This window comes from Melozone crissalis, unplaced genomic scaffold (genome assembly GCF_028551555.1).
Source record: "Melozone crissalis strain CALT ecotype California unplaced genomic scaffold, PUWL_Pcris_2 ptg000090l_1, whole genome shotgun sequence".
NCBI lineage: Eukaryota > Metazoa > Chordata > Aves > Passeriformes > Passerellidae > Melozone > Melozone crissalis.
Genome location: NW_026535867.1, coordinates 2,706,126 through 2,734,028, shown reverse-complemented (window position 1 = coordinate 2,734,028; position 27,903 = coordinate 2,706,126). Strand labels below are relative to the sequence as shown.

At 47.1% G+C, this 27,903-nt stretch overlaps 1 protein-coding gene across 1 annotated transcript; it reads right to left on the bottom strand.

Annotated features, from left to right (window-relative positions):
• Positions 1 to 593: 593 nt before the first annotated feature.
• Positions 594 to 4,249, bottom strand: RPL8 (ribosomal protein L8). Its single transcript, XM_054291297.1, has 6 exons — positions 4,169 to 4,249; positions 3,876 to 4,019; positions 2,392 to 2,533; positions 1,925 to 2,143; positions 1,052 to 1,167; positions 594 to 793 (listed from the first exon to the last, which is right to left on the bottom strand). Exons 2-6 carry the CDS (start codon positions 4,011 to 4,013, stop codon positions 635 to 637), a joined length of 774 nt encoding a protein of 257 aa, XP_054147272.1. The 5' UTR covers positions 4,014 to 4,019; positions 4,169 to 4,249; the 3' UTR covers positions 594 to 634.
• Between the last annotated feature and the right edge of the window lie 23,654 nt (positions 4,250 to 27,903).

The following is a 27,903-nucleotide window of genomic DNA, read 5'->3' as shown; positions in this document are numbered from 1 at the left end:
ATTCTGATGTTGACATTTCTGTAGCAAACTTTCTCACACACTTTATGTAAACAACTCATTGTTTTGCATTCCTTTATAGAAGAAGAGAAATTTGATGGACTGTTGGTTTGTCCAGTGTCATTAGAGAAGCGGCACTGTCACTCTCCAATCCACTGTCACTTTCAGAAAACTATAAATGTTGGGGTCAGAAAATAAACTTCCCTTTTTTCTTCATCTTAAGAACAGCAGTATGAGCTTGTGTTCTTTTGTGTCCTATAACAACACATTCTGTTAGAGGTTATGAATTTAGGAAATTGAGCATCCTTTCAGCCAGATTCCCAAGTTTAACCACAGGATTACTTGACTGCTCTGTCAGGCCTCAGATTCCACAGAACCAGGCCAACATGAACACCACACCAGGGTACAAGAGCATCCACAGCAGTGTTACTCCAGCCTGCAGGAGCAGCTTACAGACTCCAAGTGCTGGCTAGGAGAATCCCTGCTCTGCAAGGCAAGGAGAAAAACCCCGAATCTCCACTCACAGCTTCCCGTGCTGAACACGATCCCAGCTTTACCCCCTCTGCAGCAGCAGACACCAGGGACTGCACACGGGCTGTGTTGTACAGGTTTATTGAGCGGCCCCCAGGGCGGGAGCTCAGTTCTCCTTCTCCTGCACGGTCTTGGTGCCGCGCAGGCGGCCGGTGCGGCGCGCGGCGATCAGCCCCACCTTGCGTCCCGCCGGAGCGTCCCTGCGGATGGTCGAGGGCTTCCCGATGTGCTGGTGGTTGCCTCCTCCGAAGGGATGCTCCACAGGCTGCCCGGGGGGGAAGCAAGACAGCAATGTAACCACAGAAACTGGTGCTCAACAGAAATCAACAGGGTCAAGGGGACAAAGAAGTGACTACTCCACTCCTCACGCGGTGCAGTCACCATCGAGTGCTGCTAACTCGCCCCGTGGCTGCGCATTTATCCGGGAAGTTTCCCTCCCAGATGCATGCCAGGCTCCTCCCAATATCCCCCAAAGCTTCCCTGCACTGTCAGAGGGGACAGGGATGGCTGCAGCCACACTCACGTTCATGGCCACACCACGGACTCGTGGCCAGCAGTTCCTCTTGGCCTTGTACTTGTGGTAGGCACGGCCGGCCTTCAGGATGGGCTTGTCAATGCGGCCTCCCCCAGCCACGATTCCTGCGGGGAGGGACAGCAATGGTCACACCAGCACCAACACTGACATCAGCTGAGCTACAGCCTTCTTTCTGATCCAGCACACACGGACTGAGCTCTCTTTCTACAGCACTGCCACTTTTACTGCAATGATTTCCTGAGCAACATTAAGCTTTTCAAGTGAAGTATGAATTGAAAGAGCTCAGGGGACTGTGAAGAACTTTGAGGTTAAATACCTACTTGTTTCATGATTTACTGAGTCAATTTTACAGGATTAACACACCAGATTACTCATTTTGGTGTCTTCCATGCAGAGGCAGGCAGGTGCCACCAGCAGCCATCTCAGCTGTCACAGTCAGGTGCACAACAAACCTGGTGCAGCCTCTGCTTCTTGGCAGTGGCTTTGTCATTCCCTGTCAGACCTCCCAGAACACTCCAGCCACCTGCCACCACCAACAGGCTCCTTCAGTACACCAGAAGCAGGAAATCAAAATGCCATTTCCAACGCAAGTCCTTCCCCAAGAACTGCAAATTTTACAGGCTGAACAATTCCTGAGGACAATGAGCATCTACTTTTCTGTCCTCTCACTAGGTCAAACCTCCAAATTCAGGTTAGCAACATGCAAAAGTAATGCAGGTGTAAAATGCAAGCCAGGCACCTGAGCACAGCCTGTCCAGCCTGCACACGACATATTTTCAAGGTGGTTATTAAAACTGGGTCCTTGTTGGGAAGATTCAGTGACAAGCACCCAGTGACAAGTTCACAGTGATGACTCCTTACCCACAACAGCTCTGTTTGCAGAAGAAATGACTTTCTTGGAGCCTGAGGGCAACTTCACTCTGGTTTTCTTGGTCTCGGGGTTGTGGGAGATGACGGTGGCGTAGTTGCCGGAGGCGCGCGCCAGCTTCCCGCGGTCCCCCGGCTTCTCCTCCAGGCAGCACACGATGGTGCCCTCGGGCATGGTGCCCACGGGCAGGACATTCCCGATGTTCAGCTGGGCTGCAGAGAGCAGGAGAGCAGCCACAGCTTCACTGGGGGCCCTGGGGTGGCGTTACAGCCCTGCTGAACACGGCAGGGCTGCGGCAGCAGGGTCCTGCACTCCATCCCAAACTCCAGGAGCTGGAACAGCCTGCCCGGCTCAGCCCAGCCCAAACCCCAGCTCAGCCCCAGCCCCAGCCCCAGCCCTGCCCAGCCCAAACCCCAGCTCAGCCCCAGCCCCAGCCCCTGCCCAGCCGTGCCCAGCCCACCTTTCTTGCCGCAGTAGACGAACTGGCCGGTGTGGATGCCCTCGGCGGCGATGAACAGCTCCGTGCGCTTCTTGAAGCGGTACGGGTCGCGGAAGGCGATCTTGGCCAGCGGTGCGCCCCGCCCCGGGTCGTGGATGATATCCTGTGGGAATGCAGAGCTGCTCTAGGGCAGGACATGGCCCCTGCCTCCCTGTGAGGGTGGGAGGCCCTGGCACAGGCTGCCCCTGGATCCCTGGGAGTGCTCACAGCCAGGCTGGACGGGGCTTGGAGCAAGCTGGGACAGTGGAAGGTGTCCCTGCCCATGGCAGGGGATTGGAACTGGATGAGCTTTAAGGTCCCTCCCAGCCCAAACCATTCACTGATCACAGGATGATGCCTGTATAAGTGTGTGCTTGAAGCTAATCCTGTCTGAACAGCTTTATTCCTGACATTCTGCAGGAATCCAGTCTCTCCATGTAAGAAATTCACTTTCACTTTGCCCCACCACCTTTGGGCAGGACAGAACTGGGCACAAGCAGAGACTTCTCCCTGTGTTTCCTTGGGATTGAAGTATTTCTAAAAATCAGCTGAAACAAAGGTTTTGAATGTCCTAAGTAAGGAAGCACAACTTATTGTTTCTTTCACACTTGAAAAAACACATGCATTCTGCTCCTGAAGCACACTGGGATTAAAATACCCAACCATGCATTTACAGACTACAGACAAGTGAGTGACCCATCTCTAACATGTGTTTGATTTTAGGACAGCTCACAAACTGCTGGCGTCCATTCCCAACGTTTTTTCAGCCCTGTTGGCCAAATCTCCTGTGTAGGACCAAGCTCAAGTCAAACCCTGTTACCCACCTTCTACCATCACCTCAGTTGGGTGAGAGTGAAGAAAATTCTCTCTACAAGTGAACATGACCGTGCTGTAAAACACTGAAGGGCTGCTCACATCATCCATCCATCCATCCAGCACTGCTGGCACTCCATAGTCCCTGACACCTAAGAAAAATCCCTGCAGCACCCCTGAACCACCAGCACACCCCAAATTTGAACCACTAGCAGGCCCCAAATACAGCTACTGCCTTGCTCCTACTGCTCAAGACTAAAGTGATGGATATCACTTGGCATTTACAAATATTTGATTGTTTTTTTTAAATACACAACTACCTACATGGGAGACTCCCCACCCACGTTTCCTGAGGCACAGGGAATTCTTAGGCAACATAAAACCACTCTGCTGGGACTGCTACTCTTAGCAAAGCTCCAGCAGAAACCCTAAAGCTGGCCAAGGATGCCCCCTCTGCTGAGATCTTCTCATAAACCTGGAAGAGTTTAACTTTTCAGGGAATATGATCTATTTAAAGCAGAGAACGCTGGATCGGGACCAGACGGGATAAGGCCCGGCCAGAGGGCGGCGGGCAGTGCTGGCAGCGCAGGGGGAGCGGGGCTCGGCCCCCGGTGCCCGAAGCCCCCGAGCAGCGGCGCGGGGCCCGCCCGTACCTTGACGATGCCCTTGATGTACCCGTGCCGCTCGGCGAAGTCCACGGCGCGGAGCTTGGCCGGGCCCTTCCTGTGCTTCACGTGGGCACGGAACACGGAGCCCGCGCCTTTCCTCTGCCCGCGGATGACGCGGCCCATGGCGCCCTGCGGGGACACGGGGACAGCTCAGCGACACCCGCGGCCCGCTCAGCGGCGCCCCGGCCGTGCCCCATCCCCGCCCTGCCCCTTCCCGCGGCCGCCCGGGCGCGGATGGCGGCGGATCCGGATCGGGACCGCGGCCGCCCCGCTCCTACCTCACTCCGGCCTCCCGGGGAAAGAAGGAAGGGCTGACGTCACGGGCGCGCCGAGACCCTTCCGGCGCCGTGACGTCACGCGGGAAGGGGCGGAGCTCCGGCGTTCCCTCATGTCCTCCGGGACAGTGGGAGAGCCCCGGGATGGGGCGGGCGCTGGGCACGGACGGTGGGCAGTTCCCGGGAGCGGGCACCGACAAACGGGAGCACCCCGGGATCCCGACAGGAAGGGTCAGGCGGTGCGCGGGGCCGGAGTTTGGGTGCGGCCGTGCAATGCAAGTCAGGACATTTACAGCACAAGGGAAAACAAATAAAAGCGGCGCGCGCGGAGTTGTCCCGGTTCCCACAGCGGGATTTTCCAGCGTTAAAAGCAGCGGCAAACAAAGCCCAGTCTGAGACACTCCAGCATGCGTTTCAGTAGATAATATAAACAAAACCTGTAGATTATGTGTATATAAGTAGGAAATGGATAGTTGAAAATATTGCCTAGCAGGGATTGCTGTCTCCGAGCAGCGTGGTTCCACGGCAGGCCCCGCCGGGACCGGGGCTGTTCCCCCTCGCTCCAGACCCGCAGGTCCCGATCCAGACGGGAGCCGGGGCAGTTCCTATCCCGGGCAGTGCCCGTCCCGGGGCAGTTCCCAGCAGTTTCCATCCCGGGTGTGAAAAACGCCAATCACTTGTTTTTAAAATTTTAAAAGTTTAATAGTAATAAAATGGTTATAAAAATAGTAATATAATTAGAGTAATAATATTTTGGACAATTTGGATTAGGACAATATGAGACAATAGAAACAAAGAGTTACGGATGTCCGGGTATCTCCCTCTGGGCCCGAAGAAGGACCCACGTTAACAGAGGATTAACCCTTAAAAACAACAGCCTGATGCCTATTCATACATCTCATACATGATGCATAAATTCCATTCAAACAGAGGATTGTCTGGTCAGTGTCAACTTCTTCTTCTTAATCCTAACGGGGTCTTCAGGCATGAGTGAGGTGAGAAGAACTCAATAAGAGAACAATAAATTCTCTTTCTCTGAAAGATTTAGGTGTCCTGTGGCTGCTATCTTGCTGCAAGTCCTCTCTTAAAAAAAGTACCTTACATAGCATAGTTTCTATTTTAACATTATGCTATAACCTAAAACTATATTTAACACACTACTTAAGAAAATTTATGCAGCATAACTAACACAACATATATCATATTCATTTTAATATTTGCAAAAAGCCAATCATAAAATACGCATTTTTCACACTGGGGCAGTGCCCATCCTGATGTTCCAGGACCCGTTTCTCTGTGTCTTAAAATGCTCCTCCACGCACTGCGAGGGGCCAGGGAGGAAGCGGGGCAGAGGGGGCTCCACTCCTCCAGGGCTTTCCGCACACAATCACAGATTGGATTATGCTGGAAAAGATCTCTGAGCCCAACCTGTGACTGAACACCACTGTCACCCAGCCCATGGCCCTGAGTGTCACATCCAGGATCAGCACTGTGTCACCCAGCCCATGGCCCTGAGTGCCACAGCCAGGATCAGCACTGTGTCACCCAGCCCAGGGCCCTGAGTGTCACATCCAGGGTCATCACCGTGTGACCAGGACAATGGCCCTGAGTGCCGCATCCTGGATCACCTCCCTGGTCACCCAGACCATGGCCCTGAGTGCACATCCAGCCTTTCCTTACACACCTCCAGGAGCAGTGACTGCTCCACCTCCCTGGGCAGCCCATTCTAATGTCTAATCATTCCTCCTGTGAAGAAATCCTTCCTGCTGTCCATCCTAAACCTCCCCTGATGGGTCCTCTCCTCCATCCCTGGTTACCTGGGAGAAGAGACCAGTCCCCACCTGGCTACACCCTCCTGTCAGGGAGCTGCAGAGAGCAATAAGGGTCACCCCTGAGACTCCTTTTCTCCAGCCTAAACATTCCCAGCTTCCTCAGCCTCGCCTCATAGGACTTGTGCTTCAGCTCTGTTCCCTTCTCTGGGCTCTCTCCTGGCCCTCAATGCCCGTCTTAACTGAGGGGCCCAGAACTGGACACAGCACTCGAGGTGTGGCCTCACCAGCACCCAGTACACAGAAAGAGAGACATTTAGTTTAAAACTAATAGATCCCAAGCCTGCTGTCCTGGGATCTCACATTAACAACCAGGGACCCCAGCTAAGAGCTGCCATGCCAAATCCTTCCCTTTAGAGCTGGACCAGAGGTGCAGTTTGTGGGAGGAGGCTCCAGCCACCACAGGTACAGCTGGATCTGTAATAGTCACATTGCATTGTGCAGTTTAAGAGCTGTAGGTTTTGGGTGAGGAAGTAACTGAGGATAAAACCCCAGCAGGTGCTTTAAGCTGCCTTTGCCAGGTTTTAATCAATATTAATTAGGGCATAATTGAGAGATAGAGCAAAGCAGAGGTAATCATCTTAGTGCTCCTAATCAACTTGTGCTTCGCCTGGAAGGGGAAATGAAAAGTGCCTTAACACCAGATTTTCTGCATCAGAGGCCACTTTTCCAGAACAGGTCACTGCCAGTGACCCAATTCACTGAAGATGGATTATTTAACTTTATTTGATTCATTGGAAATTAGAAACAGCTCATCAGCCCCACACATGCCATTGTTCCTCTCCTGCAGCAGAAGAACCTACACATCCACCACATCTGGACAGGTGAGCTTTCCCACCACAGTCTTGCTGGGGCTGGTGGAACTCACCCTCCTGTAGGATGCACAACCCCTTAATGCCAAGGGCTCAAAGCTGGGATCCTTGTCAGATTCAGCCCAGGTAAAAGGATTAGCATGGCCAGGAGTGCACCCTGCCCATCTGCTGGAGGTCACTGTCCCTCACAGTGTGACAGCTGGCCCCACGTGACAGCTCAGTGCACCATGGCAAAGTGCCACTCACTTGGGTGTACACTGAGTTTGTGTTCACGCTCAGTGGGAACATCTCAAGACTTTGATTTCTGGTTCCTGTGGCAGCAGGAGTTTGGTTTGTTTTTGCTACTAAATAAGACAAGAGACAGATCTCTAAAGAACTGGATAGGAACCTGAATTTCCAAACAATGCCCATAAACCCAGCAAATTAAGTTGGTTACTCCTCTTTCATGTGCTTAATAAGGACTTCGTAAGAGGTAGTTGTGTAATGATTTAGTACACTCATCAGTTTCATTATCCTCTATCAACTGTGCTTTGTTTTAATTTTATTGTTATTTAATTTGTGGTGCAGTGCTGTAATCATCTGTGAAGCTGCAGCCTCTTGATTCTGCTGTGGGCTTGGGCAGCTGCCTCCCTCCCAGGTACTGCTGCAGCACAGAGGGTAAGGCAGGAGCTGGGATCATCCCTCACTCCTCCCTGCCAGCTTTTGGCTGCCCTGAATATGGGCAGAAATGTCTGTTCCAGAAGAGTGTGAAGAGTTCTGAGTTCATCATCATCACATCAGAGGCTGTTCCAGCCTTTCCTCCCAGTAGTGCTGAGTGGTTGTCACCTATTTGTGTCACCACAGGCTGTGTTTATGCACACCTCAGGATCAGAGCGTGCTGCTGCCCAGGGCCCCAGGGCTGGGATCATCCAAGCTGACTCTTGAGTACTTTTCCATCAGAGAAAACCAGGAGGAGGCTGGGAACAGCATGCATCTAGGTCTCTATGCACTCCAGATTCCTTAGGATGCACACACATGAATGCAAAACCCTGAAAGCCTCCAAGTTTTCTAGCCTAGATGGCATTCAGAAATCAGAGAAGAAATGCAAAGAGATGACAGAACTGCATTAATGATGATGTAATTTTATACCTGATTTCTTCTTTTATAAGAGACAACATTAATTAACACTTTCATCATCAAGGAATAACAACATTGTATTACCTGGCCCATCCAAGCACAGACTGAGCTCAAAACAAAGTTAATTATTTACTTTAGCTGTGCTTTCAGAATTAATGGAGCCAAAGAAATGCAAGCAAGTGGTTTACATTGGATGGTAATTAGAAAATACTGCCCAGGTTTGTCAGAACAGTGTGGCTGTGCTGTGCCCTGAGAATCTCAGTGACAAAGAAATGTGAGTGTGGAGCACTACCAGAGACCATAATTAACTTTGAGGAGTGGAGGTGATGCTGTGGTATGAAAAGAGGCCCCCAGGCCCTGGGCTGATGCCACCTCCCAGATCCAATCTGTGGGACATTTCCCAGCATGAGGAGGAGGTGGCAGTGCCAGGCTCCAGCAGGACAAGCCCATGCTGGGCAGGACAGTGTGAGCCAGGGGCTGCTGACAGCAGAACAAAGCAATGCAGGTGTTCCTGGCACTGCCACCACCTGCACTGCTGTGCAGCAGCTGCTCCCCTGCAGCTTTCAGTCCTGAGATTTTTGCCTTCAGGACATCCTCTCTGGTAGCTGTATCCTGCTTTTGGCTGGAATAGAGTTAATTTTCTTCCCAGTAGCTGGTACAGGGCTGTGTTTTGGATTCAGCATGAGAACAACATTCACAGCAGCACCTAAACCATCAGTGTGTTAAGCAGTGCTTACTCTGAATCCAGGACTTTGCAGTGCCTTGTGCTGTGCTGTGAGCAGCTGTGAGGGAGCATGGCCAGGACAGCTGACCCAGGCTGGGCCAAGGGACATTCCTCACCACAGAGTGAGGTGTCCACATGAACTGGGGCTGACCAGTGCTCAGGGACAGGCTGGGCAGTGCTCAGGGGGGTGAGCAGCTGCACTGTGCATCTCTTGTCTCTCATGGGCTTTAGCCATCTCTCTTTTTCCTATTATTATTGTTGTTATTTTTTACTTTATTTCAAGTATTGAACTGTTCTTATCTCAACCCATGAGTTTTGCCTTTTTTCATTCAATTCCCCTCCCCATCCCACAGAAGAGGAGGTGGGAGTGAGTGAGCAGCTGCTGGTACTTAGTTGCCATCTGGGATTAAACAACAAGAAGCTGCTTTGCTTTAAGACATGACAGCCTTTACCAGTCTTCTTGCCTCTCTGCCAGGAGTTCCAGCTGGTAGGAAGAGGAGCACAGGCAGGGCCACCGTGCTGGAATTCTCTGGCCAAAGCCTATTTTCCACCAGCACTCAGGCTGTGCTGGAGCTGGGAGAGTTTGCTTATCTCCCTGAGGATTCTCCAAGCCTGGAGCAAGCACAGGGCTGTCTGCTGACCCAGACACATCCTGCACATCTGCACAGATCGGGGGCTGGGGCTCTCAGGAAGCCCTGGCCTCCCGTGCCTCCCAGGCACAGGAATCCAGATGGAATCTGATGGTGCTAGGCAAAATAGGCTGTGCTTCCAAAGCACGGCTGCAGCACGTCACAGCCTGATATTTTGGAAGCAGCTTCATCCTTTGGCTGCTTCAACTGCAACTGTGAGCTGAGCTGGCTGAGTCATGGCCCCACATCCTGATTCCAGGGCAGTGACACTCGGCAGCGGGGAAGCACCGGCACTGCTGGGCAAGGCCAGGCCTTCTGTCTCCACAGCCACTTCCATGGCTGGAGCCCACCCCTCAAGCATCTCCCCTGGCTGGCAAATTTCCTGGGATAATAGAGAAAGGATAAAAACAACTCCCCTGATTCTGGAAGGGCTTTGGCAGAGCCAAGGGTGCACCCGCATAAATGCACGGTGGGAACAAGTCAAGGGTGTGTTGCCTTAATTAATCCTTTCATGACAGTCACAAGCTAATTTGCTGAAGGTTAATTGCACTGTAAATAGCAAAAGGGGTAGTGTTCTGCTTGCAACAGATGGCAGCCACCAAGAAATTTTGATGAGATTGCTGTTTGGGAAAGGGGAAGAAACAGCGAGGCTTCTCTAGGACCCTGCCTTGAAAGGGAACTGAGGAGGGAAGCCCTTAACTCTGTGCATCTTTTGAAAAGGGAGAAAATAAAGAATGGCTGAAGTGTTTCCTCTCTGGGAATGGTATGCTACTAGGAATATAATCCTGACCTCCTTTAGGTGGGCACTTACCTCTGTTTATGGTTTTAGTGACCTCTCGGGGGCTTTGCCTGGGATTAGGAACTGACACGTGGCCTGCTGCCAACCTGCGGCGTCACAGCTCAGTCTGCAAAAATAACACACCTGCTAATCCCTGCAAACACCCTCGGGGAGATCCTGTTGCTGCTGCTCCAGAGCAGGCTCAGGGGAGTCACCTGCTGCCACATGGCCAGGGAGGGGCCATGGACAGCAGCAAAAGGGGCAAAGCCTCATCTCCTGCTCTGCATCCAGAAAAACTCCTTGGACTCCAAGAAAGCAATCCTGGGCTTGCAGTGTTCTGTACCTAAAAGCCAAGGAGCCCTTTGTGGGGACCCCCTTGCAGCAGCCCCCACAGAGCACCCTCAGCATCCTGGCAGGGTACAGGCCACTCAGCACTCCTGGATTTCCAGAGAGAAAAATCCCTCTCCAGAGACACCACAGGCCTCCATTCCACTGACTGCTCCCAAAATAAACACCTTTGCTCTCCCCAGAGGAATTTCTCCTGAAAGGATCAGCTTCTGTTTGCTGTCTTGAAATAAACAGTCTCCCTCAACTGTACCAAGTTCCCTAGCCTGTCTCATTCCTAAACCCTGGAGGGAGTTCCAGGGAAATTACTTGAGCTTTCCCTTCTGCTCTTGCATGAAGCAGAGGAGGTCCCATGACAACCACTCCATCACAATTGCAGCTCTCCTGTAAATAGAGCACAGGGTGACCTGGAAGGGAACCATGCTCTTCACAGGGTTTCCTGTGCAGACTGTAACTTGCAAGGCAAAGATTTAGGTAGAAGAATCCTTGCTAAGTGCCCAACCTTCCTTTTGAGTTACTGTTGTCATACACCTCGCAGCCCCATGTACACTTTGGCAACACCTCTGGAATTCCCTGGGCTTGCCGAGGTGTGGCAAAGCCTTTGTTAGCCTGGGGGCACAAGAGGCTCGGGCTGTGCCAGGGCAGGATTTATCACAGAAACACGGGATAAAATCCCAACAGTGTGCAGAGGGAAAAAGCCATTTCGGTGCCTGTGCCTTGTCCCCAAAGGGAGCTGCCAGCTGCCCAGCCCAGCTCCAGCAAGGAATGGCTTGGCCGGATTCCTGTTATTCCAGCAGGGAATGACAGCCCGGGTTCCTGGGACAGGGGACGCCCAGAGCTGGAAATTCCCAATCAAAACGAAGCAATTTGCACTTCACACACGGGTTCAGCTCTGCTCATTAATTAGGTTCTGGTGACCTCTAGAGGCCCTGAGCCCAAAGCACCTGATTTCTGCGGGTCTTTCCTGAAACAATGAGCACGAGAATTCTGCTTTATTTTAGTTCCAAACCAAGATTCACTTTAGCCTTAGCGAGGAAGGCATTGAGGAACAGGAATTGATTATTATTCTTTTCTTGTTGTTCTTTTCCTCCCACTAAACGTGGGAGTCTCAAAGCCTGCACAGTAACTGTGATAAATATTCACATTTTTAAAAGAAATTTGCTTTGTGTATCATCAGTAAGAGAGGAACTACTTCTCTCCTGTATCTCTAACTATATATTCATATCTAATCAGTGATCCTGGAAAAACTGCCCACCTCTCTGGTGAGATAATCCCATTTCTTACAAGTATCTAAATTGTGTGGGGTTAAGATCCAGGATTGCAAAACACAGCCTTTTGTGCATGAGTCCTTGCAAGGCTGAGCTCAAACCCTGTGCTGGTTGTGTCAGGCTGGAGCAGGACCATCTTTTCTGAAAAATTATTCTCAGTTGCAAGCAGGGGAAAATTGACAATCCCCCAGATTCAGGGCCAAGCAACACTGTATGTAGGAAAATTACCTTCTGCCTGTATTGTAAAATAACAATCAAACTGCCTGCAGAGAAGAGTGATGCAAGAAAATGGGTAAGAAAATAAGTGGTTTTTACTCATACATCTGGATCAGCTTATTTTTTTCCTTAATGAGATAAACAACAGGGGCAGCTGATGGAGAAGGGGAGAAATCCACTGAGCCAATTTTCTGTCCTCTTGAGCAGCTGAGATACAGGATTGAAACCATCCCAAGGAACTGAGAGAATTGGAAGGAGAGATGGAAGAGGAGTGAGACCCTGGCCAGAGAGACATTGGGGAGTTAACTGAGAGAGGCTGAAAGCCTTGGAGAAGCTTAGCAAGAAACAGAAAATCTGGAGGAGGTGAAACATATCTGCAGCAATGCACAACTCTTCAGCAAACTTGCAGGGATGTGTGGGAGACCTCCTAAAGATTTCTAATTTAAGAGCACCCAGCTGTACTTCCAGATTTAGCTATTAGCTGGTTTTCCTACGCAACACCCCCCCCCCCCCCGCCCCCCCCAGAAAAAAACAAAAAAGGTTTTTCTCCTGGCCTTTCCTTAAGGACCTCCTACCAACACTTTAATGGCAAGATTTGTTTGGTGACAACATTCCTGGAGGCTACAGCCAGGGCAGTCTGTGCATCCATCTTAGTAACCAAACACAATAGCACAGGATTCTCTCTTGCTTGATAGATGTCTGTGTTCCCACAAGACAGGGGAAAAAGTGTATGTTTTGGTAATAATTTGTTGTTGTTGTTTTCTTATGGCATAATGATGGATAAGGGTTTTGAAAAAAAGAAAATTTAATTATTTTCTTGGGGAGTGTTTTCTTTTTCGTATTCTCTTGCTTTGTTCTTTTCCTTTGCTGGGTAGGCAATAGAGCTAAAGGGATTTCATGCCTCAAAACATAAAGGAATTCTGAGCTACTGAGGGGAATTAAAAATGGAGGAAGGGAGAAAGGTTTAAAAATGGATTTTAAAAGAATTTTTATTCAGACTGTGTAAAAACTCTTCTGAGATTGATTGAATCAAAACTCCTGAGAAACACATGGGAGAAAAGCTCAATTTGTTAAAGACCTGCATTCTCCTCTATCTTCTAAGTGCAGCCTACAAAACTAATTTGATTTTGTTGGTTCTCCGAGAAGTCTTTAGCAAGAGAAGGCTGGGGGGGTGGGAGGGGGAACCTCTCTTTTTTGATATTTGTGAGATAAAAAGAAACCCAAGCTCTAAGGCCACTTGCATAAGCTTTGTAAAGCTCTCTGAATTAAAACAGAAAAAGCATTTCTTTTGTAGTTGCCAAGAAATGCTGGCTCCATAGAGTGCACAAGCGTGTTTAATTTACACAGGTTTGTTGGCTGGATACTTTTGATCAATAGTATCACAGTGCTAATCAGAAAATGACAGGTACTTTTCATGTGGACTTTTTCTGGGTAAAACTTTTCAACTTTTCTAATCTCTCAACTGAAAATGAGGACAAAATATTGCTCCCACCTTGCCTCCAAATAGTGGTTTTCCTTCCTTTTTTCAGAGATAAGAGAAAGAATAAAAGGAAGGAGGTGAGAAAGAAAACAAACATGAAATGGGAAAATAGAGAAGTAAAATTCCTCCTCCCTCCAAGTAACTGTCAGGGTTTTTTTCCATTAAATATGCCATTACATTTAGGATTTCCATTTCCAAATGGGAAAAAAATGCGACTGGCTCCAAATATAAGAACAATGCTTGGGGGCAGGCCTAAAGTGAGCAATAAATCAGAGCAGAAAATGTTTTGCTTGGGGAACACATCGTGATTAGATCATAAATAATCCTCTTTTCTTCCATACGCACCATAAAGTAAACACAGCTGTGAGCAGGGGCAGATGCTGGGGCACAGCCACATTTGTGTGCACACACAGAGCACTCAGCCCCTTCTCCCAGGGCAGCTCTGGGACAGCACAGGGCAGGAAGGGCTGTGGCACAGGGGATGAAATGGTGCCAGCTGAAAACCTCCTTCAACCACAGCAGCACAGCCAGGCAAGCAGGGACATGTCACCAGGAGGAAGCCACCCCTTGGCAGCAGGAAACTGAACTCTGTGCATCAGTCCCTGCACTAAAATGCTGTTTTCTTAGTAATTGTGGCAGTCACAAAATATTTGTTTCTCTGTGGCAGGCTCATATAATGGAGGAGGCTGTGCTGAGAGAGCGCCTTGCCAGGGTGTCTTCCCAGTTCTCAACCCAGACTCAAGTACAAGGTCTATTTTCTCCATTTTGGGCCCTTTTGCTGTCCTTGCAGAGTTTGCCCTCTCAACAGTCATGGTGGTACTTTCTTCTCCTTCTCCTCCTCCTTCTTCCTCTTCTTCTTCCTCTTCTTCTTCTCCTTCTGCATCTCCTCCTCCTTCTCCTTCTTCTTCTTCCTCTTCTTCTGCTTCTCCTCCTTCTCCTTCTTCCTCTTCTTCTCCTCCTTCTTCTTCCTCTTCCTCCTCTTCTTCTTCTCCTCCTTCTTCTCCTCCTTCTCTTCCTCCTTCTCCTTCTTCTTCCTCCTCTTCTTCTTCTGTTTCTCCTCCTCTTTCTCCTCCTCATCTTCCTCCTTCTCCTTCTTCTTTCTTCTTCTTATTATTCCTTGTCCATCTGAAAATTTCCTTAGTAATTTTTAGCACCTAGAAGTGAAAGGTTTTTTTTCCCCTAAAGACCCCCAAGGAAAGGCACCTTCAGTGTCTCCAGAGATGCTTCCAAAATTCAGCACAGGAGAGCCTGGGGTGACAGACACAAGTGGGAGCAATGCTGGGACAACTGCTTTCCCTACCAGACCTGAGGAAGTTGCCGAGATGAAAACAATTAAATTCAGAGCAAGTCTGAGGTATCTAGAGGGGTCCTGTGTGAGCCAAAGCTCTTTTGCAGGGAGAAAAGCAAATCCATCCACCTTCCAGCAGAACTTGCTGGGATCTGTGTGGCAATTTCCTCCCTCTCAGATCTTCCAGTGAATTTTTCCATGACAGGGATAATCCAAGCTAATCACTTCCATTTGACCCAGTTTAATCACCACCTTCCCCAAATGGAGTTAATAGGCACTTAATTCTAAACAAGTGAGGAGGATGGTTCATGAAAGAGCTTGGAAAATCACTCTTCTTTCCTAACACACTCCTTTTTTTTTCCCCTCTTAATTTGTTACCCGGAGTTGGTAACTTCTGAGGCCTAAACCACAATACATCTTGAGCTCACTAAGCTAAAAATACTGACTCACCAATCACAGCATACTAATGAATCCTCCACAGGAAAACTAATCTGTCATTTCCCTTCCCACAGGAACATGCACAAGTGGTTAAATAGCTAAAGATTTTGTACAGCCTCTGTGCCTGTGCCATTGTGCACTGAGATCTTGATTCAGGTACTGGAGGCACACATTTCCTTTCTTTCAAGAATTAGTTTTTGGCATATTATTCCATGTCTGTCATTCTGCAGCAATACTAATTTTAATTTTGCTTTGCAAGTATGACAGCATTCATAGAGTCTCTGCTTTTGGGATGGTTCTGGTTTTATTCTTTGAGATACATGTCAGGAAGCAGTGGGAGCAGGGGGCTGTGCACAGCAGATGGGCAGGGCCCTCCCTGCCTTGCTCCAGAGACAGAATTCTGCTGCTGGGATGGGGGTCCCAGATGGGGCTCCTAAGGGCTGTTATGCACTCAGGGCCCTGGAAACCTCCCAGCAGGGCAGCAATGCTGTCCTAATTAAAGTCAAAAACTGCTTATAGGTGTAGACTATTCTATGTTCTCAAAAATTCACTTTTGTCACATCCTCTTGAAATCTGTAAGCAGAAATTTTCTTTTTCATAACTGCTTATTTTTTATTCAATTGCTTGTTTGGTTAAAGTTCAAATGTGGATCTTTGAAATTGTCTTCACTGCCTGGAAAATCTCCCATGCAGGGATTGGGGCCCCAGTGGATTTACACAGCAACAACCTCAATTGGCTGTAGTCTTCTCATCTCTCACTGATGACACCTTCACCCTCTCTGCCTTCAGCACCAAGGCTGTTCTTCCACTGAGGAAAGGACCTTGGAACATCTGTGGTGGAGTGCACTTGCTCAGTCTGGCCATGGGATCTGCAGTGAGTGGGATCTGGCGATCACACAGATGTCCCCCAGGAGGGCTTCCCTGTGCGCCAGCCACAGGCAGGAATCACAGCAGTGCTGGCACTCCTCAGTCTTCCTACTGAGTAATTCCTGGCTTCCTGCTATTGAAAACATGTCATTCATGGCAATGTGGTGGTTTAAGGCACAGTCTCAAATAGCAAATGTTTATCTCACCAGCCCAAAACCTCTTGTGTAACACTCCTGTCTTCCTCCAGGCCAGCAGGAGTGAGGGTGAAGGATTTGGGGGCAGCTCCAGCATTTGTGCCGGCTGTGCATTCTTGCTATTTCCCATTGCCAAGGAATGGGAAACTGTGGAGTTGCAGGGTTGGGCTCTGAAAAACGACTATTTAATAAACAAACAAACAACCAAACAAGGCACGATATCCCCAGGAGCACTGTTAGCAGGGAAGTGGGGTTGCTTGCAGAGCCTCACTGCCATCTAGCATGTGAGCCTGGTCTATATTTAGCCCTTTGAAACTTTCCAGATAAGAATCCTCTTGATGTGAACTGAAACCTTTGACCACCACAAAATACACAGCAAGGCTCCGTGTCCCCGGACAGCCCTCATAGTTGGTGACTGAATCATCGGGTTCCCAGCCTAACACCCAGGCTGCAGCAGCCCCAGCGCACAGGAGCAAACACAACACGTGCTGCTCCAAACCTGACAAAGCAGCGCTGGGATTTAGGTCAGGCACAGCAAACAGGAGTTACTTGTACGCTGCACCTGGCTCCCGTTCAAACACAGCAGAGCCCGATGAATTCTCACCAGCCCAGACGTGCAGAGCGGCATCTGCGTCTCCCCTCTGCGATTTCTGCTCTGCCCCACCAGGGCCAGGCACGGCAGGGCTGCTCCTGCCCCGAGTGTGGAAAATGCCAATCGCTTGTTTTTGAAATTTTAAAAGTTTAATAGCAATAAAATGGGTATAAAAATACCAATACAATTAGAGTAATAATAATTTGGACAATTTGGATTAGGACGATACGAGACAATTAAAGAGTTATGGACAGTCCAGGTACCTTTTTCTGGGCAGCATAAGCCTGAAAAAGGACCCACGTTAACAGAGGATTAACCCTTAAAAACAATAACCTCTTGCATATTCATACATCTCATATATGTTGCATAAATTCCATTCAAATACAGGATTCTGTCTGGTCATCGTCAGCTTCTTCCTCATAATCCTAACGGTGTCGTCCTGCCCAAGTGAGGTGGGAAGAAGTTCATTTCTTCTGATAAGAGAGCAATAAATTCTCTTTCTTAGAAAGATTTAGGTGTCCTGTGGCTGCTATCTCAGTGCAAGTCCTTTCTTTAGAAAAAAAGAAATAGTTTCTATTTAGCATAGTTTCTATTTTAACATTTGTTATAACCTAAAACTATATTTAACACACTACTTTAGAGAATTAATACAGCATTACTTTCTAACACAACACATATAATATTCATTTTAATATTTGCAAAAGGCCAATCATAAAATACGCATTTTTCACACTGAGCACAGGCTGCTCAGGTCACTGCTGGCACGGGGCAGTGCTCAGCTGTGGCACAGAGCAGGCAGCAGACACTGCTCCAGCTGCACATCCCAACCTGCACGGCTGTGACCAGTGCCCTGCTGGACATCACCCCTTCTGTGACTGTCAGGACTCACAGGGCATTCAGCCTTCACCTGAAGATGCTGAATTCACCTTTCACCCTGCTGGTCCTTTAGCCCTTGTCTCTCAGCTCACTGTTCCTTTATCCCTTCCCATTTTCCCCTGGCTGCTGTCACTTCCTGGTGGTAGGAGCAGGCTTTAATTTCCATTCCAGAATTGGCAGAGGCTGTTAACTCTGGATTTGTAGAGGCTTCAGTTTCTAGTACCTTAACTCCTTGTTCGCTGGTTGTTGGAGTTGAATTTTGTCCTTTCTTATCTATTGGCCCATCTCAAGATCCAGAGGATTCCACACCTCAGTGCAGCTTACTTTGCATTAATGAAGTTATGGACAAATAGTATTAACCTTTCAATTAATATAATTGTTATTACTCCACAATAAATGCATAGTTACACATTCATAGAGATTATATTTACTTACATTTTATATAAAAAATAGAGAATTACAGATATCACACATAAAGTATTATTAATTTAGCCATAAAGAATTTCTTGGCTTTGTCAATTCCTGATGGAAAAGAGATTCAATCAGGCTGACACTGTAGTAACCTCACCTACAAATTTAAGCCTGACTTGGTGGTAGGAGATTACTTTTTATGGGATCACTTGGGATTAGGTAGCATCTTAAATATATTGTCAGGCTGTACCAGAGACAAATTTAGCATAGCTCTATTTGTTCTTCAGCTTCTACTCAAAGTTTAACTTGTGCATGCCTCAATCTTGAACTTATTTTAAATGTTCTATTAAAAACATACAAGAGTGAGGCACAGCTGACCGCAGATTGACTTCTCTGAGACGTGTCCTGACTGCTGGGATTCCTGAGCAGCTTCCAGGCTGTTCTGAGGGAAACACAAAGCTCCTCTCTACAGCACCCATCCCCCTTGGCCTCTGCACCTGTGTGGTCTGCAAAGCCAAGATCATAGGATGCAATGACTCTGGTCTTCCCAATTTTTCCCTGCTCAGTGCCTTAAAGCAGTTAAATAGTGGCTTTTTTTTTTCACATTTCTAATTCTGTGTTGGTTCTCAAATGCTTGGATGTTGCTATAGGACACAAAATAAAATGACATGGACACTGGAATTTCTAAGGTAAAAAGAAGAACGTTTAATTTTTGACTTTAACATTTTAGATTTAAAAGTGACAGCGGATTGGAGGGTGACAGTGCCACCTCTCCAGTGACACTGGACAAACCAACAGTCTATCAATTTTTTTTCCTCTAGAAAAGAATGCAAAACTTGGGCATCCCCTCCTTAGCAACCAGAGTAACTTCCCAGCCCTGGCATTTTCACTGCATGTCTGGAATTCTGGCTTGGAGCAGAGAATTTGGACCCTCATGGTCCTTGTATGCTGCAAGTGTTGATTTTCTTGCCTTTTCTCCATAAATTGTGTATTTGTATCAAATCCTGATGGATATTTTTGGTGCAGATTCCATGGGTTGTGGCTTTTTAAAGCAGCATTTAGAAGTGGGACTCTGAGTTCATTAGGCAGTGCATTGTCTGTACAGTTGCCATACATTAAAGGAGCTGGAATAACAGTGGTGCAATATCCAGTTTCACCCAAATGAGGTCGTTGAGCAGGATCCAGGTCTGTATCCACAGAAGGCAAACACAGTATTTAAACAGCAACAAAGCCTTCGATTTATTTCATTATTTACTGAGTGCTGCCATGGTGCTTAGTGCTACATAAACATTCCCTGCCCCGGGTTATTAATACAACCAGGCACAAGCAGGTTCCAGGCCCAAAACACCTTACAGGAGATATTCCCCAACAAGAGCTTTAAGGACAAGTTAAAAGGACAAGGTATCCATAGAGGAATCCTATTAATGTGATTTCAGTCTTCAAAAACAGCTGTGTGTTCCAGTAAGAAGAAATTCACATTTGAGGACCCAGCTCTCCACCCATCCCATAGAACTGCCCCTCATTGAGTGTTGCTGTAACACAATTCTGCCCTGCTGAGTGTGTGAATGATGCCAGTCTGGCCTTTTCTTTGTGTGATGAGGAACATCCACCCCTCCAACAGATATGGAGAACTAGTAGGAGATCAGATTTTGGGGCTTACACTGCATAATGATCCCGTAATTAGGGAGAATGAGAAGGTTCTGGTCCTCAGCTCTGGAAATGCTGGGGAGTCACTGCAGGGTCCCCAGCATGTGTGACCAGTAAAATGGAAAATGGTGGGCAGTAAAATGGAACATGTTGCTCTGGAGGAAAGAAAGGACTGTTCAAGGGCATGCCTTTAGCTCTCATAGAAGGACTAAGGGAGATAAGCTATTTGGAGGCACCCATCAGAAGAAAAAGGAGTATTTTACTTCAAGATAACTTAAATGCATTATAAATTCTTGAGAAAGGCTGGAAAATTTGTTCTTAAACACGTCAGGTTGAAGTAACCCCAAAGGTATACAATTCCTTGATGAAAACATCAATGAGCATCAAGAAAACTGTGTATGCATGCTTAGGTCAGTGGAGATTGTATCTTACGAAAGGCCATTTAAAAGACAGAGCTCTCACAAGAATTACAAATTATTTGGGGCCCATGAAAATCATCCTGGTTTTAATTACAACATTAAAGACAAATCCACAACGTTTTAAGTTCTGCTGGCATGGCAAGCAACCATTATAAATGTGGACAAGGGATCACACAGAAATTGTAAGTAATGACTGCGAGAGATTTCAGTACTAGCTATTTTTGTCTTTAGAAATGTTTTTCATTTCAAAAAGTCATTAGCACTTGTGCTCAGCCAAAACTTGCTCATAAGACTAAGCAGGATTTCTTAATATAAACTGTCCTTAAAAGGACACTGTCAGCTTCCAACTAGCCTGTTTTTAAGAAGAATTTTAAAGATGTTTCAGTACATGAATCCCTGGGGTGATGCCTGTCCTTTTATCACAGTACTTTACTTTTTTTTTTCTCTCTGGTACTTTACCTTGCCCTTTTGCAGCATCAAAGGCACCACATGAGCTCAGGGAACCAAAAAATAGGGAGGTAAAACTGAGAGCCTGGAAAGCACTGTAAAAAGCTGAAAACAAGCCAGTGGAGCTAAACAAAGAACTGAAAAGGTGTATCTCCTTTTTTAATTTTCAGTTTCAGATATTGTTTGGAAAAGAGACAAAAAATGTCAGGTAGTGATGTCTCTGTATTTTAAAGTTTCATTACAGCCAATACTGCAATTAAAAAGTGGAAATATGGACAAAATTTAAAATTCTCTTCTGATATTAAGATGACTTTGAAAAAAGTTTTTTTAAAAGACAAATAACCAACCAAAGCAAGAGTTCAGCACATTTTAGAACAGGCATACAATAGAGTTCCTCTGTCCTGAAATTTGTTATGTAAATCATAATCAATGATACAAACCAGACATTTGTTATGTATATCATGATCCAATGTCATGATGGAGGTGATAGTTCAGTGGGTACTGAGGGGCAGACTGGGAGAGGAGTCCCTCAGATCATCAGACAAGAGTTGTACAACCTTCACTGCATTTCATTATATTGCAATTGTGCCAACAGCCCTGTCCTGCCAGTGGGATTTGTATAGCTGGACCTTCCTCTTGCTGAGACCCTAAATGACAGCAACAAGAACCTTTTTGAGTAAGGCTGGCACTGTGAGGCTGGGGCCTGAGCTGCTGGAACAAGGAGCAGTTGAACAGGATGGAAAGTTCTCTAAGGCTAAAGGTCTAGAGTTTAACCCACACTGATTCTGCCAGGTTTATCTCAGTACTACTCATTTAATCAGTACCACTCAGCAGAAAACTCCCTTGACTTTCTGATTCTAGCTGTACTGTCATTTGCCCTGGAGTGTGACTAGGATAACTGTGTGTTTGTGCAACTTTTGGTGATGACTTCTTGAGAAACTATTTGCAAAGATGGAAAAGCCCTGACTCTTCCTGCTCATTGGAATAGTCTAGATGCCAGAAATTTTGTGACTGACTAGACAGAAACTCGTACAACTAGACCTGTACAATAAGAAGTATCAACTATTATCATGTGCTGATAAATAGGAATTCACACCATTGAAATACCAGCCAAGAATCAGTTCCAATGAGAGTGGAAGGCAGAGGTGGGTGAAGAGATAGAACTGCTGACAGTGGGGCTGATACATCTGCAGTGTAATCCTTTCCCTTCTCCTGATCCCTTTTTAGCAGCTCCCTTCTCAGATTCCAAAGCACTCTGAAACCCAAACAAAGGCTTCAGCTGGATTCAGGTTTGTTGCCCCTCTGTAATGAACCTGAATCCAGCTGAAACCTTTGTTTGGGCTTTTCTTACCTTCTGCATTGGCTTGAGAAGGGCTGCAAGGAGAGCCCTGAGGGACAGCCCCAGTGAGCCTTGCCCAGCCCAGTGCCAGCTTTACTCCAGATGAAGAGATCTGGAGCTGGTAATCCAGATCATCCATGCAAAATGAATTCCCTGCACAAATGAGCATGCACATGAGCTGTCATTACAGGCTCCTACCACGTAACTTCAGCTGCCTAACACTGAACACCCAGCAGGGAAGAGCCCCGTTGGAGGTGCTGTGTGTCCTGCTGACTCAGCAGGATGACGAACCTCCTCCCTGGTGCCTACAGCCAGCCTGGCCATGCTCCCCCTCCCACTGTGCCAATCCCTCCCTAGGCATTTTCCATATACAGCAGGCAACTTACATGCTGCATATACATCACTCCTGGTGCCTGCTGCTATCCTACAGGCAATTATAAAATTGTTATTTGGAAATGGCAGAGCTTCTTAAAGAGACAGCCTGCTAAACCTTGGGATGCAACCCTTCTTTCTCTGCTTTCTTCTTTCCATTTGTGTTCTCAGCTGCTCTTGTCCAGCATTTGGCACTGCTCTAAAATTGTTGTGCCAGAGGGTTTAAAAAAATAAGATAACCTTCTCCTGTGTTTTATATAGGTCTATTCATGAAGACCAGAACTTTCTATCCTGCAACAACAAAGAGCTAATATCCCTGAGATACTCCACTGTTCTACATCTGTAAAAAAGAAGCCAAAGCAAACCTAAAAGAATTTAGTATGGAAAACATATTCCAGCTTCAATGACACTCTGGGGTTTTGTTTAGGTTTCTTTATTGCTATGAGTCACAGTATGTAAACTTCACATGCAGTTACTGAAGTCATGTGTCTGCCTTATTTTAGCTTCAAAAACAGCAGCAATGCCAACATCCTTTGCTGCCTTTGAGACTTGAGAAGTCCTGAAAGCCAACAATGCTATGGTCCTCTTGTAAGCATTGTGTTGCTTTTTCACCCTTTGGCTAGAAAATAAAGGGGATGATTCTCCAGGTGAGCCTTCTCCACTTTGGGTGCTCCTTTTGGAGCATTGGTAATGCTGGCTGGACTCTGCTGCTGTCAGCAATGGAAGGATCCCCGTTTGGGATGGTCTGACAAAAGGATGTCTCATTCTGTCTCTCTTGCCTCAAGAAGAAGTGAGCCACACAGAGTTGAAACCAGCAGAGTTGTTAGTGCTGGAAGTTCCACTGCTACTTGGAGTTGTTCCAATCAGAAGTCCAATTAGGGTGAGTGGAGTCCAAATCCAACTCCCCATCTCTGTCCTCACCTTTCAGCAGGGCCCTTCAGGAGGCTCAAACCAAGCAGAGAGATTCCCTCAGCTCCCATTGCCAGGTGAGGCCCGTGCAGTGCAGCTCTCCAGCCCCATTCACAGACAGGCACAGCAGATTCCCCAGCTCAGGGAGTGCAGTGCCCATCCCTGCAGGTATAAAAGGGCAGCGTGCAGCCAGCTATATAAAGAATGTTCTTCAGATGGGTTATGTATAAACTGCCTGCTGGCAATGGTATCAAATGAAGGTCGAACATCAGAGACCTTTAGGCCATTACGAAATATGACTCATGGATTAGTTAACTGCCTGTCAGATTTTCCATTATGAAATTTAACCACAGCCCATATCTGCACAGCAGCAACACCTGTAGAAGTGCAAACAAACAGGGGGTTATATATGCACTCGCACTGAAATGGGTCAGCAGATGTGCTGTGGTATCAAAAGAATCTTTTTCCTTATTAATGTACTATTAGCTAAAGAACAAAAACGAGGGAAGGGGGAGAAAATGCTGTGGGAGTAAAAAGCCATTGTTTTGAAGTTCCTGTTTGTCAAAAAAATCTGCAAGATAAATCTTTACAGTTCAACTGTATCAGATGAATTAACATAAAAATTTCCCTCTGCAGAATATCATTACTATAGCCATGATGAATATCTGTGCTTCCTAATCCAAGCATTTGCTTTTCATGAGCAGAAGTCAAAAAGCAGCTATTCCTGTTCTAGAAAATGACTATTTACACACTAAACTAAAAAAGAGGAATGTAATAAATTTTGTTTCTGAAAATCAGTGAAAATATGTAGCCATTTGATGAAATATTTAGCCATCATAATTCTCTCAGCTGGTAGTTTGGAAGTGGCTGTAAATTCAGAAAGGCAGATGTGCTCTGAAGGTTCACCATGGGAAGTGGGGCTTTTGACCTGTGTGTCACTGGCTTGACTCCACAGGTGAGAGAGACTCAGCTCACCTACATTTAGATGTCTTCTGTGTCTATCAATGCACCTGAGCCTGTTGCCCTGTAGGCAATTTAAAGGTATGTCTTATCTGATCTATTTTAAATATCTACCTTAGGTGAGATGATTCATGACTTCAGTGTCTTTTTCTTGCTGTGGCTGTATCAGGAGCTGGAGGTGACTGGCTTGGCTGCAGAGCCTTTCCTGTGGCCAGAGATGAACCCTGCCTGAATGCTCTGCCCCCACAAGGCCAGCAGTTTATGTGAAATGAGTTGTTAACACAGGTCCTTGCTATGCAATGGTTTGTCCATATCACAAAGCCACCACCACATCTGGCACAAATGAATGCTGAAACAGCCTAGAGGCTACTGATTAAAGAGGAAACCTGAGCCACTTTGATGGATTTCATCATTACATCCTATTCTTGCCTCCAGAGATGTTCCAGATCACAAGGTAGGCATGGAGTTCTCACTCCTCCTACCACTGTGGCATCTAATCTGTGAAGACATAAGTCTCCATTTCTATGCCTGTCAGTCCAGCTCATTCCATAAACACTACATTCATTTAAATGCTAAACTGCTGCTCTACAACAAGTTCAGAAGACATCAACTGTAAGGCACAATGAAAAACAATTCAGTCTCAAGAAGCAAAGTCTGAAGAGGGACAAAATTGCAGCACACAAATACATAAAAAGCAACTGCAAAGAGGAAGGAAATAAACTATTCTTCCTGTTTACTATGGAGACTTAAGTTACCCCACAGTGAGGTGACATACATCAAGCTGTGCAGCCACTGCTCACAACTGAACAGCAGCATTTTTCCATCTTTTAGAGCATGGGGAAGCCACCAGGAGCTGCTGTCTCACAGAGAGGCAGCAGCAGCTCCCACCTCACTGCAGGCACTGAGCTGCCTGCCTTGGAAAGGGGTGGGAGGGTTCCAGCTCCACCGTGTCCGTGGGTGTCTGAAAGGAGCTGGGAGCCCTTGGCTCACCAGGCAGCTTTTCAGTCTCAGCATGAAGCAGGGGTTCCTTCCTCACAGCTGGGAGCAGTGCCTGTGGTGATGTGACAGCATCCTGGGGCCCTGCCCCTCAGGAGATGCCAGTCAGGGCTGGGAGCCCTCCCCCAGTTTGGGGATGCCATTGGTATTCTGGAGATCCAGTGTGATGAGCATCACCCAGAGTGGATGGATATATTTAGTCTTAAGGCAGTGTGATGGACTAGATGTCTCCAAAGCCCTTTATCTTTAATTATTTAAGTGGAAAGGTTGCAATAGGCACACTGAAGCCTGAGCTAAGCCTCTTACAAGGGAGTGGGCCAGAGCTCCAGCTGTGTGACCTGCACTGCTGACCAAAGCCAGCCAGAGGGACAGGGTGGCCTTTGAAGACCCATGCAGAAAAAGAGAGACTTTTCTCCTGACAGTAGATTTTTAAATAAAACCTGCCCTTCAGATGGCAGATTCTTTTTCTGCTGCCATCTGAAAGATTATGCTTCTGGGTGCTCCTCTTTACTACTCTTTGCTTCTCTAGAGAAAATACTCCTCCAACATGGTATAAACAAGGTAGAAAACATTAGGAGAGGTGGGGATGAGGGAGGAAGGGGAAGAAATGATTTAATTTAAAACAAAACCAGAAATAAAACAGGTTTCACTCAGACACATTCCTATTCTCACACTCACAAGAGCAGCCACCAGGCACCAGGCCAGCATGCTTAAGCCATTTAACCAAAAATCCAGGCAATATGAAGCTTGTGCCCAGGTAATGGATACAGAATCTGTGTGATGCCATAGAAAACACAAGGGATGGCAGCTCTGAACTCCTGGTTTATATTTGGATAGGTGACTATGCACAGGGTTTGGGTATCTTTTTGTAGCTCTTTGGAACTGTCAGTATCTCCACCTGTCTCAGCTCTGGCAGCTGTCAGGACTAATCATGTTTTTTCCACATCTGAATGCCCTGAGAGACAGCAGGTCAATGCCCTGTGGTCTTGATGACCTGCTAACCTGGTGACATTAACTCAGGCCACCAACCTTTGTATTACAAGTCCCTGCACCACCCCCATTCCCTTGCTGGTGATCCTTTCCCTGCCAAATGACAGAACCAACACTGCAGCAACAGGGAGGAAAATAGGAAGAGGGACCTTCTTTCCCCTTTCTCCCAAAGACCACTGTTGGCTTTGCCTCATGGGCTTCATGGTTTGTCCTTTCAGTTCCTGGCAGGGCTGTGGGGAGCTGGGGGTGTCCTCAGGACCCTGACAATCCTGCCCTGACAGGCATTTCTGAGCTGTCAGTGTCACAATAAGGATAACACTGGGCATTCCTCCGATGGCTGAGGCCACTCTCTTAACCCAAGCGCTCCTGGCAGCTGCACCACACTGCTCAACATCATCTGCAAAGGCCAAACCTTGCCAGGTGCTCACAGCTGGCAGCTGAAGTCAAACCCCTGCACACAGAAGGGAGAGCACTGGCAGGTGGTACTTGGTCAGTGAGGCTCTGAAGGGCTTTCAATGAAAACTCTAATGTTACATTTATGTTACATAACATAGAAGTTGCACTTGGTATTTAGAAATGGTAATTAGAAAAGGCTCAGAGAAACTAGAATGAGAAACATTAGTGCCTCCTTCAAAGGATAGCTGATGCTGATTAATGTAGGAGCCATCTTGACTGGGTGCCTGTTTTGATTTAGGCAATTATGAGCTTACTAGTTCAAACCAGTTCACAATGAGAATGTGAATCCAAGATTTACTGATGTGCCTCTTTCCTTTTTTCTTGCTGCTATGAGTCTCTCTTCTTTTGTCTTCACCTCTGCTTTGGGCTTGCCTACAAGAGAAAGGTACACTCATAAAGTTACAACCTACTTGTAAACCAATAGTTAACTCCAGGCATTCACTCAAAGAGGGGCAGTAGATGGATACTCATGACTTTGCCATATTGAACATCATCATACTGAATTTTTTTTGCAAAGGACTCAGTTTTTGATAGCTACATGAGCAGAGTGGAAGGAAATACCTTGCACAGAGGCAGCAGTCCCTACTTCTGTCCTGTGAGTGCTGTGGATTGGGCTGTCCTGGTAGGGAAAAAGCTGCAGTGGGCAAGAGCTGCTCCACAGCCCAAGCCAGGGCAGCAAGAGCAGCAGTCACCTGGTGTTGCGCTAGCCCTGTCCAGCAGATTGTGGCTCCTGCAGAGATCAGGACCATGCCCCCAGCCTTTCTTCCCATTTGGAGCTTGCAGTCTGCAGAAGGAGCTGCTGGACTCTCTTTGTTCTGATGTAGGAAAACTTACTGCTTTGCAAGTTCTTCCTGCTCCTAATTGACCTGATCTAACCTGAAATAAGCCATTTGTATTCCTGCAGAGGAATTCCAGGGAGTCCACGTGGCTTTTTGCCCAGGTTTAACTTAATTTCTTTAAAGCAAACTGCAAATTAATAGTAGTGTAACTTTCCTGTGCAGGCAAGCCCTTAATCTAATTGGAACATGTAAAACAGCATTTGGGAAGACAAAGCAGTGCATAGACTTGTAGAGTGAAAGAGGGAGGCAATATAATTTGGAGTCCAGTGGGGATGATGCAGAAATTTGAATGCAGAGAAATAAAAATGATTAAGGTTTTTAAAATCCAAGCTAGCAAGGAACCTAGGGACATGAAAAAATAAGAGCCCAACTCAGAAATTTTCAATGTTCAGAGAATTGCCACATTCTCTCCATTCATTCTTCCACTTGTCATTTCAGTCAAAAAACATCCTCTCTTCCATCCCCTAAAAGTCTGAGTCCAAATTCATGGCTTCACTTTCCC

Coding starts and splice junctions, on each gene's coding strand:
- RPL8 (XM_054291297.1), bottom strand. CDS start 4,013: ATGGGCCGCGTCATCCGCGGGCAGAGGAAAGGCGCGGGCTCCGTGTTC. Junction 2,534..3,875: donor ACATCAAGGGCATCGTCAAG/GTACGGGCGGGC, acceptor GCATTCCCACAG/GATATCATCCACGACCCGGG. Junction 1,168..1,924: donor TGCAAACAGAGCTGTTGTGG/GTAAGGAGTCAT, acceptor CCCTCCCCGCAG/GAATCGTGGCTGGGGGAGGC.